The sequence below is a fragment of the Hemicordylus capensis genome, chromosome 3 (assembly GCF_027244095.1).
Source record: "Hemicordylus capensis ecotype Gifberg chromosome 3, rHemCap1.1.pri, whole genome shotgun sequence".
Lineage (NCBI taxonomy): Eukaryota > Metazoa > Chordata > Lepidosauria > Squamata > Cordylidae > Hemicordylus > Hemicordylus capensis.
This window is the reverse complement of record NC_069659.1, coordinates 325,778,636-325,793,397: the sequence shown is the minus strand read 5'-3', so window position 1 is coordinate 325,793,397 and position 14,762 is coordinate 325,778,636. Positions and strand designations below refer to the sequence as shown.

The window sequence follows — 14,762 nt, the reverse complement described above, 5'->3', positions numbered from 1 at the left end:
ATTGTAATAAATAACTGTGGCAAAGATGCAGCAATCTCAGGATCAGTACTTGACCTTTTGCTGCTCTATTTGTTTTTACTTGTGTTTGAATCGTCTTTATATATTGATTTTTTTGTGAGTATTTAATTTGTACTCCCCTCTGTGCATTTCTTTTATTGCTGGTCCATACATTGTGAACCAAGACCCAAATAACACACGTAGACACAGGACACACGTAGCTGGACGAAACTAGGGCCATCTTATTAAATAATTACAAAACCTGCAATGAGGAATTGAACTAAAGTGCGGGTATCCCCTATGTGGGTCAATCTCATAGGAGGTATGCCCACAGAAGGGCGAATGACTGGGCTTTGATTTGGCTCTGTACACAGTCCGGACCTCTTCTCGACAATGAGGTTACCCCAAATGAGGGGATGAATGCCAACCCACCTCAACCCAGGTCGCAAGGCACTAAGCGGCATTCGCTGGCATGCATCCGAGTCCAGCCTGAGAGTCGCGAGATCACCAAGCCTTCCTCCATATTCCAACTCACCATAACGGCCCTCCAGCCCAACACCATTGCTAATAACCTACCCTGACCCAAACTCATCTGCAAAGTGACTAAATAAACCCAGTGACCTCCTCAACAAAGTCAGTGAAAAGTAGGCGGAAAAGGCCACAACCATTGCCAATCAGCTGAGACTAAAAAACTTCCTGTGTGGCCCCAGAAGGCAACCAGAATATCGCTCACTGAGTGGGAGGGTGCCTGCCTGCAGAGCAACTGAAGGGGAAAGTGACAGAGCAGGCTGCTTATGCAGGTGCTCCTGGAATGTAATTGGTTCGCCGGCAACATGTGCCGGGGGACAAAAATGGCCGCCTGCATGCCTGTCTCTTGGGCTGGGCCCGCAACTCCGCCCCCACACACCTGATATTGCCGCTAACGTGGTGAAATGGGCGAGGAGCAGCTTTTCATAACTATCCATTTTTGAAAGCCCGAATTCTGGTTATATCTCACTAGAGCCATCTTTCTATTTCAGTCCACCTGCTCTGAAATATATTTGGGGCAATAAATGTGCCTAGTCAGACTGGCCCAACCCCAGTATTAATACCCATCAGTATTAAATGCCTCATAATTAAGGGTCTATTCAAATGTAGCTTCCCCAGACATGCAGTGGCCCAGGAGGGGAACTGTATTATACATGTTCACACATACTCCACAGTAATATCTTCAGCATTTTATAAACTCTTTTCCTTTCTATCCTTTGAAAATGTTTTTTTACATGTCATGAAGTCTGGGTCCATCCTGTCTGAAATATAGCAGTAGATATCTTCCCTGCATGTTCAGTCTTAAAGGGGGGAAAATTCTCAAAGAACCTTCTAAATGTCATCACCTGGGTTGCTGAAATTAAGGAAGCTTAAATTTGTGGGGGCGGGGGGAGGCGGGGTGGATCCTCAAAAGCTAACTTGAGATTTGTACGTGGTGTTATATTCCGGGTGTGCATGTGTGGGGTGGGGGTGGGTGGATTTTTCAACCAAAAATTATTCTCATGGCCTTATGCAGCCCTCAAGTCAGGGAGAAAGTGACAAACGGTTCTGTACTAAATTTATTGGAATACAGTAACTCCTTGGCCCTATTCAGACAGTATGTTGTACAAGTGTACAGACATCTGTACACCCGTACATATTCCTGAACAGACTATATCTCTGTTCATTTTAAAAGTGAACCTGGGTACAGGCCCCTCAAATGCACGGTACCGAGTTACTGCTGTAACTTCTGTAAATACCTGCACTTACGGACAGATCTGTGTATACTGTACACTCATAGTATGAGTATTCAACATAGTATCTGAATAAGGCTCCTGACCACCTGATTGGACCTGGAAATAAATGTATGTATTTATATATTAACCAAATGGCAAGGAGTACAGTCTACCCAGTGGGAGAAATAAGCGGAAGACAGAACTCCTAAGGCTAACGCCAAGTTGAGTGTTCTTCCTGGAATCGAACATGTCTGAACAGGATGTTGGTGGAAGTGACCAGGCTTGGCAGCAAGCCTTGTCCTGTACTTATTTCTCTCCTCCCCTCCCTAATCCCAGAAGCCTCTTGCAAAGGAAGCAACTGGTTTAGGCCTGCTTTGCAGGATCTTGTGGATAAGTTCTGAAGCATTACAATCACAGAATCAGTGGCTGACATCCAGACTAACGCTGCACTTGTGCAAACATACTGCAGTAGCAACTAGGATGTTGCGCTATTTAGTCTTACGAAGTCTGGAGCTTAAATTTCAGATTAGTGTTGCACTAGTGCACCAGGGTGTGCTTTCGCAAGTAAGGCTCAACCCACGTCCTTTCATTGTTGTACAGGCACAACCTTAAGCATCCCTGTGACTGCACACACCTACCCAACCTCCTTGCATGTCTACAACTTTGATCACTGCACTAGCACACTGTTAGTCTGGAGATCAGCCACAGAAGGGCCCTTGGAGGTCTTCTAGTCCAGCTCCCTGCTCAGTTTAAGGAACTCCTACAGCATCCCAGACAGTGGGCTGGCCAGCCTCTCTCTGAAAACTGTGTGAGGCAGACCATTCCACTGCTTAACAGCTCTTACAGTAAGGAAATCCTTCCTAACATCTAGCCTTAAATATGTTTCCTTGTAGTGGTACGGGCACCCAATGGATGGGGGGAAGCACCTTTAAGTGTTAATTAGTAGGTGCTTACCTCCTATACTCCCACACCTGAAAGCTCTTCCCAGCATATACGCACACACACACACCCCATGGAAGGATGGTATTTAAATTGAATACACACCAGCAAATTTTTTGCCATCAACGCCCTTTAGTAAAATGATTAGCTGACATTCAGATTAATGAAGCATCTATATGGGGATGCTGTGCACGCGTTACAAGAAAGGGGCAATTTTAGTCAGTCTCCCTTTCCCTCAGAAGCCAACTGTGACTCCTGAAAATATGTTGCACAGCCTTCAGGGACATATTTTTGGAAGTAATGGTCAGCTTCACAGAGAAGGGGAGACTGATGAAATTTTCCCCTGTAGCATGTACGCAGAGTTAACTGCATGTGTACTTCATTAGTCTGGATGTCAGCCAATGAATGGTAGCTTTTGAAAACAAATACTTAAGTTTTAAAAACCCTCCAGCTATACTTCTTGAACTGACATTGTTCCTCATATTGCACTCAGCTGTATTTTCCTACACTTATTAAGGTTAGTGTTCAGTACCCATTATGGAAATTACATTCTGTCTCCCTTTCAAAATAATGAAGAGCAAAAAAAACCCCCAAGAAATGGTATCACATCTTGTTTAAAAAGCCAAAAATTTTGTTTTACAAGACTGGGCAATAAACAATTCCCAGAATGTATTAAAAGGGAAAGTTAGCTCTCCTAGTGGAATTTGTCTATGAAACGAGCACTCGTGGGTGTGTGGTGGAGAAATGAATGAAAAGCGTTCTTTCTAGATCAGCATTCCCGAAGCTTGTTGTGGTTAGCCCTGTCCCCTCCCTCAAAACAATACAGAACTCTGTACACATCCTCAACCACAACAGAGAAAAAACATACGGTTTGCCTGGCAGTGTCCACTCTCAAGGCTTATTTGGATGTACATTTCAAGAGCCCTCAAACAGTACCCCTCCCAATGGTATTTTGGAAAAACTGTTTCAAATAATAGTCTGAGGGTTCTTTAAAAAGGCTTGTGTAGGCTGTGGTAGAGACAGAGAGCAAGTATGGGTGAGGAGCAGCTGAGATTTTTCCAGGGTTTGTGTTTGGGGAAATGGGGGCAGTTTCCTTCACTTTCCACCAGAGAACTGACTTCTCCCAGCACAAAGGAAAGTAGCTTGGCTTGAATTCTGGATTTTGTTTGTTTTCAAGGGCCAGATTAAATGGAACAGTGATTTATCCAGCCTTTAAAAATTTAACTTGTACAACCTCCTGCACATAAAGCATATGGGCTACTATTGAGCTACAGTCCCTCCCTCTGTTTCTGAGGAATGCAGGTACAGGGCAGTCCATGGCTGGTAGGTTTTCACATCCCACATTTACATATTATGAATTGTGAGTTTTCCTTTTCTGGTAGCTGTATCTACTTTTCTTAGCTACACATTTATTTAACCCTGCAGGAATAGGGCATGACCTCCCTAAATGCCTGCCTGGAGTCGCTAATGGGCTGGATGAGGGATAACAAACTGAGACTGAATCCAGATAAGACAGAGGTACTCATTGTGCGGGGTCGGAACTCGAGAGATGATTTTGATCTGCCTGTTCTGGATGGGGTCACACTTCCCCAGAAGGAACAGGTACTCAGTCTAGGGGTGCTTCTGGATCCAAGCCTCTCCCTGGAGTCCCAGGTTGAGGCAGTGGCCAGAAGCGCCTTCTGTCAGCTTCGGCTGATACGGCAGCTGCGTCCGTTTCTTGAGATGAACAACCTCAAAAAAGTGGTACATCTGCTGGTAACCTCCAGACTGGATTACTGCAATGCACTCTGTGGGGCTGCCCTTGTATGTAGTCCAGAAACTACAGTTGGTCCAGAATGCGGCAGCCAGGTTGGTCTCTGGGTTATCTCGGAGAGACCATATAACTCCTGTATTGAAGGAGCTACACTGGCTGCCGATATGTTTCCAGGCAAAATACAAGGTGTTGGTTATAACCTATAGCCCTAAACAGCTTGGGCCCTGGGTATTTAAGGGAACATCTTCTTCATCATGAACCCCACTGCCCACTGAGATCATATGGAGAGGTCCGTCTGCAACTGCCACCGGCTCGTCTGGTGGTCACTCAGGGATGGGCCTTCTCCATTGCTGCCCCAAGGCTTTGGAATGCACACCCTAGTGAAATAAGAGCCTCCCCATCTCTGACAGCTTTTAAGAAGTCTTTAAAGATACATCTGTTCACCCAGGCTTTTAATTAATATTGTTTAAATGGTTTTAATGCTATTTTGAAATATTGCTTAAAATTTTTAAATTGTTGTTGTAATGTGTTAAACTTTTTGTTTTTGTTTTAACTGAATACAATATATAGAAAGCAGGATATAAATACATCAACATGTCATGGTTAGAGTGTTGGACTAGGACAGGAAGACCTGAGTTCAGTCATGAAACCCACTAGGTGTCTCTGGGCCAGTGACTTATCTCTCAGCCTAACCTACCTTACAGGGTTGTTGTGAAGAGAAACATAACCATGTATATCACTCTGAGCCCCTTGGAGGATACAAATGTTAAAATAAAACAAACAAACAAACAAACTGCTTTTGGAACTCCAGTCAGTTTCAAACAGTGATTTCCATGCAAGGGGTAAGGAAGGGTGCTGTTTTAAAAAACAGGCCCAAAGTCTTCCAGGGTCCAGGGAACCATTTGGATAGTTGTGTGCATTGTAAATCTGAAGCAATGGCCACTGTGAACCATAATTCTGAAGTGTTTACGCGTGCTAATCTGTGGGGCAACATTTGCTAATGCAGTCTCCAAAAGCTTGATTGCAATTACAGAGATCACAGAAAATACTGGATTGCTTGATCATTTGCCCAAGGGATGAATGATACGCTGCTTTTCCCACAGCCTCCATAAGATGAGCTGGTAGTTTTCAGACTGCATCAACAAGAAAACCCTGTTCAAGTTGAAGAGAAAAGGCCCACATAGTTCAAGCACCTTAACAGCTCATTCCAAGCAAGAGAATCCACGTGGGGAAACATGCTCCAACCAGCATATTTTTTTATAGCTGTCAACAACATTATTATCCTGCCACCCTCACCCCACATCCATTCCATCCACTGTACACGCATGAGTTATTGTGCTACCAACACTGGACGGGTATTCTGCTCAATACAAAATGAGGCTGGGATACATTTGTGGCCCTCCCATTCCAGACATGTTGAAGAGCTTTCTAACTGTGAGAGCTGTTGGGCAGTAGAACAGTCTGCCCCAAGCAGTGGTGGGCTCCAGGCCCGTAGCCAGCTGGTGGCATGGTGTATACGTGCCACACCAAAAAATTCTCTTTCCTCCCCAGCCTCACTGCCTCCCCAGACTTCTGCCCAGGGGACCTCCCCCCATTTATTTGTTTGTTTATTGTTCGTTACAAGTCTGGTGGGCTCTCCTTCACTGGAAGTTTTTGAACCACGCTGAGTGGGGAGGGGGTGGATTAGAGGGCCTCCAAGGTCCTTTCCAACTCTAACATTCTATGATTTATATTTCTGAGAGAGTCAATGAATACATTCATATAGTATGTGAAGCCGTGGTTTTTCATTATTTGAGTGAGCCTCAGGCTGGCTTGCCTCCCCTCTCATGCTCCAATTCAGTCACTTCCTGGTTCATGGCAAACCATAGTTTGTCGTTGCATCTGAAACTGGCAAATTATAGCTTGCTGCAAATGAAGAAGTAATTGAATCCGAACATGCGAGGGGAAGAGAGCATCTGGAGAGGAGGTAGAGAGCATGAATGGTCTTGGGCTAGCGAACATGAATTCCCCTTTGCTAAGCAGGGTCTGTCTTGGTTTGCATTTGGATGGGCAACTACATGCGAAAGCTGGCTGCTGTAAGATTTTCCTTTCAGGAATGGAACCGCAGCTCAGTGGTAGAGCATCTGCTTGCATGCAGAAGGTCCCAGGTTCAGTCCGTGGCATCTGCAAGTAGAGCTGGGAAAGACTCTTGCCTGAAGCCTTCTAGAGGTGCTGCCCAGCCAGTGATGACAATTCTGAGCTAAATGGACCAATGGTCTGACTTGGTATAAGGCAGCTTGCTGTATAACAGTGTTGGGGAAATGTGAAACATAAGACTACTAGATCAAATACAAAAGGCTCATTCATGTAACACCAAATAATGATTGGCCATTGTGTGAACCCAACGTATGTAATGGAAACAATTCATCAGTGGCTTGATTATGCAATAAAGTACTTCTGAAAGAACCATCTTGTATACAATACTTGTAATTGAGGAATCCCCCGTTGACAAACCCATGCAACCTATTTCTGCTCAACAGCTGGCAAAATGTATTGATGTACTTGTCTTTGTCTACATCAAAGTACTTAAACTTGTCAGCTTTCAGTCGGTCTACTCAAGAATCTGCTCAGAACCAGTCAGGCTCAAACATCATTTGTTGTGATCAACTGTTTACAAAGAGGTATAACAAGATATCATAAAAGGCCAATCAGAAAATACCTAAATGCATATCATATCATTAACACAACTAACACTTCTATAAAAGGTGAACTGGGCAGGCCGATTCTATGGCTCCTGTTGGATTCTATGGCCACATTGGGGGCTGCTACATCAGGCTTTAGCCAGTGCAATGTAGACCCATTCCTATGTGCACCTATGAGCAGAGCCAACAACACAACAATAGCTACAGAAACAAAAGCTAATGTAGCAGTACTGAAAGACACACCCACAGCCAAGCAAACTCTGCTGCCACCCACCAATCACAAAGTCATACACTGTCAACACACTCACATTACCCATGCATGGAAGACACCAAGGAACACCTAATGACAGTCAAATGACCACAATACATCATACAACCCAATACACACAAATCCTCCAAGCACAATCCAAGAACAACGCACAAGGCTTTCTCTGAGGCAGCTCAGTATCATTGGAACTCACTCCTCTAGAAGGTTTGTGCTGCTGCATCCCTTCTGGCCTTTACTACTACTACTACTAGTAGTAGTAGTAGTAGTCGTCGTCGTCATGTATTTATACACCATTTGTCAAGCAATGTCCCCAAAGGGCTCACAATCTAAAAGAAATATAAGGTAGACACCAACCACCAACTGTGCTGGGATTGGATAGGGAAAGACACTCTCCTCCTGCTACTGTATATAGAAGATAATTCCTGCTTTAAAAAGGTGCCTCTCTGCTCAATTAGCAAGGGTTAGTACATCTTTTAGATGTCAATTAAGGCCTGGTCATTTCACTGTATTTTGGAGATGAAATGATCTGGGCTATGCATAGTTTTGCCTTTTTAAAATTTGTTTTTACTGTGTAATATTGTCATTTGGTTGCATTAGTTTTCATTAATGTGTTAACCACTTTGAGGCTCGGTGGCACAAAGCAGCATGCAAATCAAATTAAATAAGACAGGTGGCCAGAAAGATGCTACAGCACAATTGTGCACCACTCTCCCAGTTCTGCCAATAAGAAGCCTTTGTGGAGAATCCAGAGGGCCCCTGGGAGACAGCAGCAAGCTCACAAGAGGCTGAGGCAACACTCTGAGTTCCCCAGCATCTCAGTTGGAAAGGACAATGCAAGGAGAAACATGAGGCATGCATGTGAGTCCCAGCAGGGGAAGATGAACATGTTGCCTCCGCAAGGCCAGGCCTACCTTTTTGGGAGGGGGTCTGACAGCAATTTCCATATGGATGGAAACTGGGGGACTAGAATTCAGATCACACAAGACAGAAGTGGTGCTTTGAACTCTTTCCCTCCCTCATCTGTGTGGGGTGTCTTTGTACTTGCAGAAGCTGTGAACTTGAGGTGAACTTGAGTGGGTGTTAGTTCACAGAGCCTGTAAGAGTTCTGAGAAGACAAGTGTTGTTCAAATGTCCTTCATGTCTTTTTGATCTCCCTGGCTGTTGGGTGTTTTATTGTTTGTACAAAATGCCACTGTCACTAAGCCCCCATTGGTGTGCTCCTATTTAGGAACATGGAAAGCTGCCAGACACTGATCCATCTAGCTCAGTATTGCCTACACTGACTGGCAGCAGCTCTCCAAGGTTTCAGACAAGAATCTCTCTCAGCCCAGTCTGGAGATGCCAGGGATTGAACCTGGGGCCTTAAGCATGCAAAGCAGATGCACTACCACTGAGCTATAGCCCCATCCCCTGTGTCTATTTCTCTGGGAGAATGAAGTAGACCCATACCATACGACTTGCTATAGGAGATCAGTGGCTGACATCCAAACTAAGTTACTCCATAGTACTACTCAAGAGTTACTTTAAAGGATTGCTTAATTTCAATATTTTTACTAGCCAGCTTCCCAGTAGTCTTATGAGATCACCTGGCATTCCATGTGTGTGTCCCCCACCATCAACTTCTCCATGCCTAGACCAATATGAGCCAAATTGGGTACAGTTGTAGGGACACCTCAATGGCATCGTTTGTGATGATGTCATTCACCCTAATTCAGGATAGCAGACACAAACATTTGAAGCACAAGTGAACAAACTTGTGAACCACCTAGCTGATTTGAACCAAATTTGCTACAGCTGCAGGGACACAAGGAATGCCTCAAAGGCGTCGTTTGTGATGATGTTATCCAACCCAATTCAGGTGAACATTTGAGGCGCAAGTGTTGTCGACTGTCTAACCAATTTGAACCAAATTTAGTCCAGTTGTAGGGATAGTCAAAGGAAAGTAGCCAGATTAGTTTTTACTAAGACAACTTGTTTTATTTATTAGGACTTCTGTTGAGTAATTTTGTCAGGCAATCAGCCTGTGTTCCATGGCTGGAGCTTAGAGAACTCCTGGTGATGTGCCATGATTGACTGCAGGATCAGTCAGAACTCTGTCCTCCATTCTGGCTCTGGGAACAGAAAAGAATGAGGTAGGGGGAAGTTGTTGAGATTTCCTGTTGACTTCAAACAGAAACATATAGAGCCCTTTCTCATGAGCAGTGAGGAAGGGCATGAGGGCTAGTGGGGAGGAAGCCTTAAAAAGCTTACCTCCCTGCAGACAACCAAGGGCTCCCTCTTCAGCGGGCGGATCACCCACCCAGACAATTACCAGCTGCTGCCGGTACCTCGGAGGATTGGGGTTGGGGTGACACATTGCTCTGCGTCCCCCCCCCGCCAGACCTCCTTTGCGGAGCTCTCACAGTGCGGTGCATTATGCAGACACCCCCTCCCCTCCCTGAAGCTGGCCAGGAGCCTTGCAATATGCCAGCCCTGGCTGCAAGCAGCCATGGCTGGCAGACGATCACGGTTAGGAGAGCGCTCGCTCTCCTAATCTCATTTTAGAGGGTGGCTATGGAGGCAGGTTTGCCACTGAGGCGCTGCCAAGATCAGGCCAATCCTGGCAGTGCACATGCGCAGGCAAAACCGAGCTGGGCTTCTGTAACCCTAACCTACCTCACAGGGTTGCTGTGAGGATAAACATAACCATGTACACTGCTCTGAGCTCCTTGGAGGAAAAGCGGGATATAAATGTAATGAAATAAATAAATATAAATACACTAGCTATATAGATGGAAAAGATTATTCAGACTGAATTCTGGATACCAAGTTACTTTACAAAAACTGTTTTTTAACTGGAATTATCATTTAATTGCATCAAGACATATTTGGGCGACAGAAAGTGAGAACTTGTATAAAAGAAATCTGAAACCTTCCCCTCAGCATTCAAGCCATCTTGTGCTAGTTCTGCCAGTTTCTTCTGCTCTGGGTCTCTGCTAGCCACACCTCTGATGGTGGAGCCACACAGCAGGGCCTCTGGAAATGATCGCAGCAAATGGGAAGTTCCCTGTGACAGACATTAAGCACCCTGGATATTAAGCTCCTCTTGATTTTGTTTAGCGATCATTCAAAATAAGGCACATGCACTGAACCAACATACAGGAAGTCTTCAGACTTACGACAAAATTGCTTCCTGAGAACTGCCTCTAAAGTCGAAATGTCCTACCTCAGAATCTATTGAGGCGAGTCTCACGATCAGTGAGACTCACCTGAATGGGGTTAGCGTTGAGAATGGGCTTAGCCTGCAGACGAGCACACCGGCCGCCCATACGACTGCCAGCTCCATCACGGAGTTGACAGGGGCTGCAGGAATTAGAGGCCGCGCAGCCCACGGAAATTCCAGGATGCCCAGTGCGAATGTGCGGGGCATCCTGGAAAGACCCCCACGGCCGGAAGGCTTGTTTCAGCCTCCCAGCGGGGGTCTCCTCATGTGTTGCCGTAGCGTGGAGCCGTGCCAATACACTTTCAGAAAGATGAGGTTAACGGAGAGCTCGCTCTGTTAACCTCAGCTAAGGGGAGGGGCAATTTGGGAGGTTTGCTGCCAGGAGGCGTGCAGCTCCTGTGGCTCGGCAAAGAGCAGGCTAGGCTCCCAAGGGAGCCTAGCCTACTTTTTGCTGATCGTCTGCTGCTATGGGAAACGCACAGCTCCCTGCAGCAAACCTCCCAAAGTACCCCTTCCCTTAGCCGAGGTTAACGGAGCGAGTGCTCTGTCAACCGTGTCTTTCTGATCATGTATTGGCGTGGCTCCGCAGCATGGCGACACTCAAGGAGACCCCCGCTAGACCCGGCAGTTGTGTGGGCGGCCAGCCGGCATGCTCATCTGCTGGGAGGGTGGGCTAAGCCCGCTCTCAACGCTAACCCCATTCAGGCAAGTCTCACTGATCGTGAGGCTCGCCTCAATGTTATAAAGTGGGGTTGGTTCCTGAGCCAAGGCCAGATACCAGATTTCTTTCTGCTGCTGTCAAAGCTGGTGGTGCGTCATTCACAGACGTGCAGACAAGCAGCAGAGAGGTTGATGGTAGAGAATCAGAAGTTGCTCAGCCTTGCCACCCACTCCCTTTCCGTCCTGGCTCTTTCGCATTTTTCTGTGGAAGGGAGGGAGGCAACCAGCTCACCTCCATCTCCTCCTGGGCAATGGTTCGATGGGGAAGGAAGGAGGTGGGCAGGAAGTGGTGTGTGGGCTTTGAACAGGCTGGGCTCTTTCCCTGTTGCTATCACAGCACAGCAGCTAACCCTGGAGGATGAGGAGCTGAAGCATGTTTCTGAGCAAGAAAATGGAGCTGTGCTATCTGCTGATCAGCATCTTTACATATTAATTTGAGGATGTAGCAGAAGACTGCTCAGCAATAACTAGCAGAATGACTAATTCTAGGGGAATAAACTCGTTTCACATTGTCTTTCCACAAATATACCTTTGAAACAGCTGATATAGTCTCTCTTTAACAAAGAAAACCACAGGGCTCTGTGGGCGCCAGGAGTCGGAATCAACTTGACAGCACACTTTACCTTTAACAAACAATATCCTCAGCCAAAATAGACATGGATTATATAGACATTAGGATCTTGTACGTGCTTCTGTAAGCTTTTTCTGACAGTTTCATACTAGCTTTCAGTTTATAAATTAGAAGGGGTCATTGGGCTTGGTCTGAAAGCACAGGAAACAGTAATTATGCCTAAAGCTAAGCAGATTTGGGTCTGGTCACTGCCTGGAAGGGAAGTTCCCTATAAACCTTATGGGCAGCTTTTCACAATCATCCACAAGTAGGTGAGAGATAAATTTATTTGGTCATTGACCAGCAAATCCACAAGTAGGTTCAAATGAAATAGGACGGAACCAGCGGTCCCCAGGAAGCACATGCTCCCAGTGGGTGTGAGAGCTGGTTTTGTGGTAGCAAGCATTGCTACCCTTAATTGCCCCCTTTGCTAAGCAGGGTCCACCCTAGTTTGTATTAAAATGGGAAACTACATGTGAACACTGTAAGATATTACCCTTAGGTGATAGGGATGCTCTGGGAAGAGCACTTGCATGTTTGCATTCAGAAGGTCCCACGTTCCCTCCCTGGCATCTCCAAGATAGGGCAGAGAGAGACTTCTGCTACAAACTTGGAGAAGCCGTTGCCTGTCTGTGTAGACAATACTGAGCTAGATGGACCAATGGTCTGACTCCATATAAGGCAGCTTCCTATGTGTGTCATCTGAACACACCCACACAGCCAGTTACCGACTTCTGCCCGAGAGTCTACCAATCTCTACCCAACTTGACACCTAGAATCTCTACCCAACTTGACACCTAGATTTGAATCTGGGCAGAAATTCTCAATAAAACTTTTGACAGAAGTCAGTAGCTGGGCACATCGGTTCCCTCCTGCTTGCCTTATACCTAGTTACAGGCCATTGTGAGAAGCTGTCCTAGATAAGCCGCCTGATTTCCATGGAAAAGAGAAGTGAGCTATAAATGTAGTTAATACATTTGTTTACTTACGTACGTACGTACGTACGTACGTACATATGTACGTATATGTCAGAGGGATACAAATCCAGATCTGTGCTGCAAATATAACTGTCATATCTGCAGGCCTGTCAACTGCTGTACTAGCCTCACAGCTTAACAGTAACTTTCAACATTATATCATTGCAAACTCCAGTTAATCAACAAAAGGCTATGCCAAACTTTATATGCTAACAATTGCACAACTGAGTAAACACTGCAGGTCTCATACAGCTTCTCCAATAATTAGTAAGACACATTATCCAGGGAGACATCTCCCCTCTTGGCTTCAGGTGTGACTTGCACCAAGGACCTTTGTGCTCACCTTTCATAAATTAGAGGGGGAAGCCACAACTCAATTGTCTGGGAACACCTGGGCTCTGCATGCTGTGTATCCAAGAGAAAAGATCAATAGCCCCTTATCTTGTGTATACAAAGCACTTCCTCCATATATCCACCCAGGCCCCAACCTTATTCTTTGTAACCTTTCCCCCCTCTGGGTTTTTATGGCCTGCTGTTCCTGCCTTGGTTGCTATACAATGGAGTCTCTGACCTGCACATTTGCCTGATCCCACCCTCGCTTCCTCAGACTGAACCCCTCTGCTGCTGTAATTCCCCTGGATTATGATGCCAACGGCTCTTAGTGGAGGTGGAACAAGAGGTTAGAAAACAATTGCTGCAAGAAAAATCAGCAACCTGTAACAGGAAAACTGCAAGGAAGAGAGTAATGATGGACTCTCATCCAGTCAAAAATGCTCCTTCCACTGCCTTTCTAGATTAGAAGGACATTCTAGGGAATCATTCATACTAACTACAGTGCAGGGTGGTTGTTAGGACTACTGAGATAATAATAGGTGCACTCTAAAATGTTCTATATATACTGATAATTGTTCTTCTTGATTATTCACTACTGTTCCTTATACAGTACTGAGTTTCTGAGCCATGGGGAGAAGACCTTAGTGTCCAGTGATCCACATTCATCTCTCATTATTATTAATGAAAGAAAATGTCTGTTTCAAGCCAAGCATATTATCCAAAGCAAGATTACTCTAAAGTCACCAATACTACCCATATAAGCTATCTGACACAAATATCTGGTGCAGATGAAATGCTGGCTGCTTGCAAACCATGGCTTTCAAATAAGGAGCCAAGATTTAGGTCTGGCTCCTGAGTTGGGGATGGGGGAGATGGTAAGGGTGGGAGCGCTCCCTCCACCAGTCTCACTCCCATTTGCTGCAAATTCACCACCTTCTCCTTGTCAGCTATGCATAATTTGACATTATTTCTGTACTAAAGTTCTCCATGGTTAACCCTATCCCAGGTTTCCTCTTAATCCAGGTTAAATTCCATTTCTCACCAACCTCTGAGCTGCATTTTGTTGGGATGCAAGAGACGTCCTTCTCCACGTCTATATTCAGCCTAGGGAATGCCCTCGTGACTGAGATTTGTCCTGCTCCATTGCTGCTGGCTTCCACCTCCCACAACCTGCTGAAACCTCTCTCTTCAGCAAGCATTTTGATCTGTTTCCCATGCAGAAAATGGTATCTCCCTGACATATTTTTCTTAGATGAAGTGGCTTTGCACTGACTAATGTATCTCTGTCGATTGTGTTTTGGTTTTTCAGCTGTGGTGTTTTGTTGTGTGTTTTCACTGTGTTATTCTATTTTGTAAGTCACCTTGATAATTTTTTTAAAGGTGGGTAAACATGTTTTAAATAAGTAAACAAACTCATTTCAACCTCGGGTTAATTTGGTAGCCTTAGCTAACATTAACCGTGGTTGGCATCTAGTGCAGATGTAACCATGGTTAAAGCCAACAAGAAAAGACAATAGCGTATTACTGCCAAGGAGGAAGG

The 14,762-nt window shown here is 45.4% G+C and overlaps 1 protein-coding gene across 6 annotated transcripts in view; it reads right to left on the bottom strand.

The window, feature by feature from the left end:
• LEKR1 (leucine, glutamate and lysine rich 1) overlaps nt 1-14,762 on the bottom strand; it is a 107,399-nt gene that overhangs the window by 70,702 nt on the left and 21,935 nt on the right. The window contains exon 1 of one of the 6 annotated variants that reach the window (XM_053313263.1): nt 430-718. The exons of the other annotated variants lie outside the window; for them this stretch is intronic. Within the exon in view, the coding sequence (XP_053169238.1) occupies nt 430-461 (32 nt within the window). The 5' untranslated portion in view covers nt 462-718. Of the gene's footprint in view, nt 1-429; nt 719-14,762 lie in introns of those variants that run through there. 6 annotated transcript variants of the gene reach the window in all.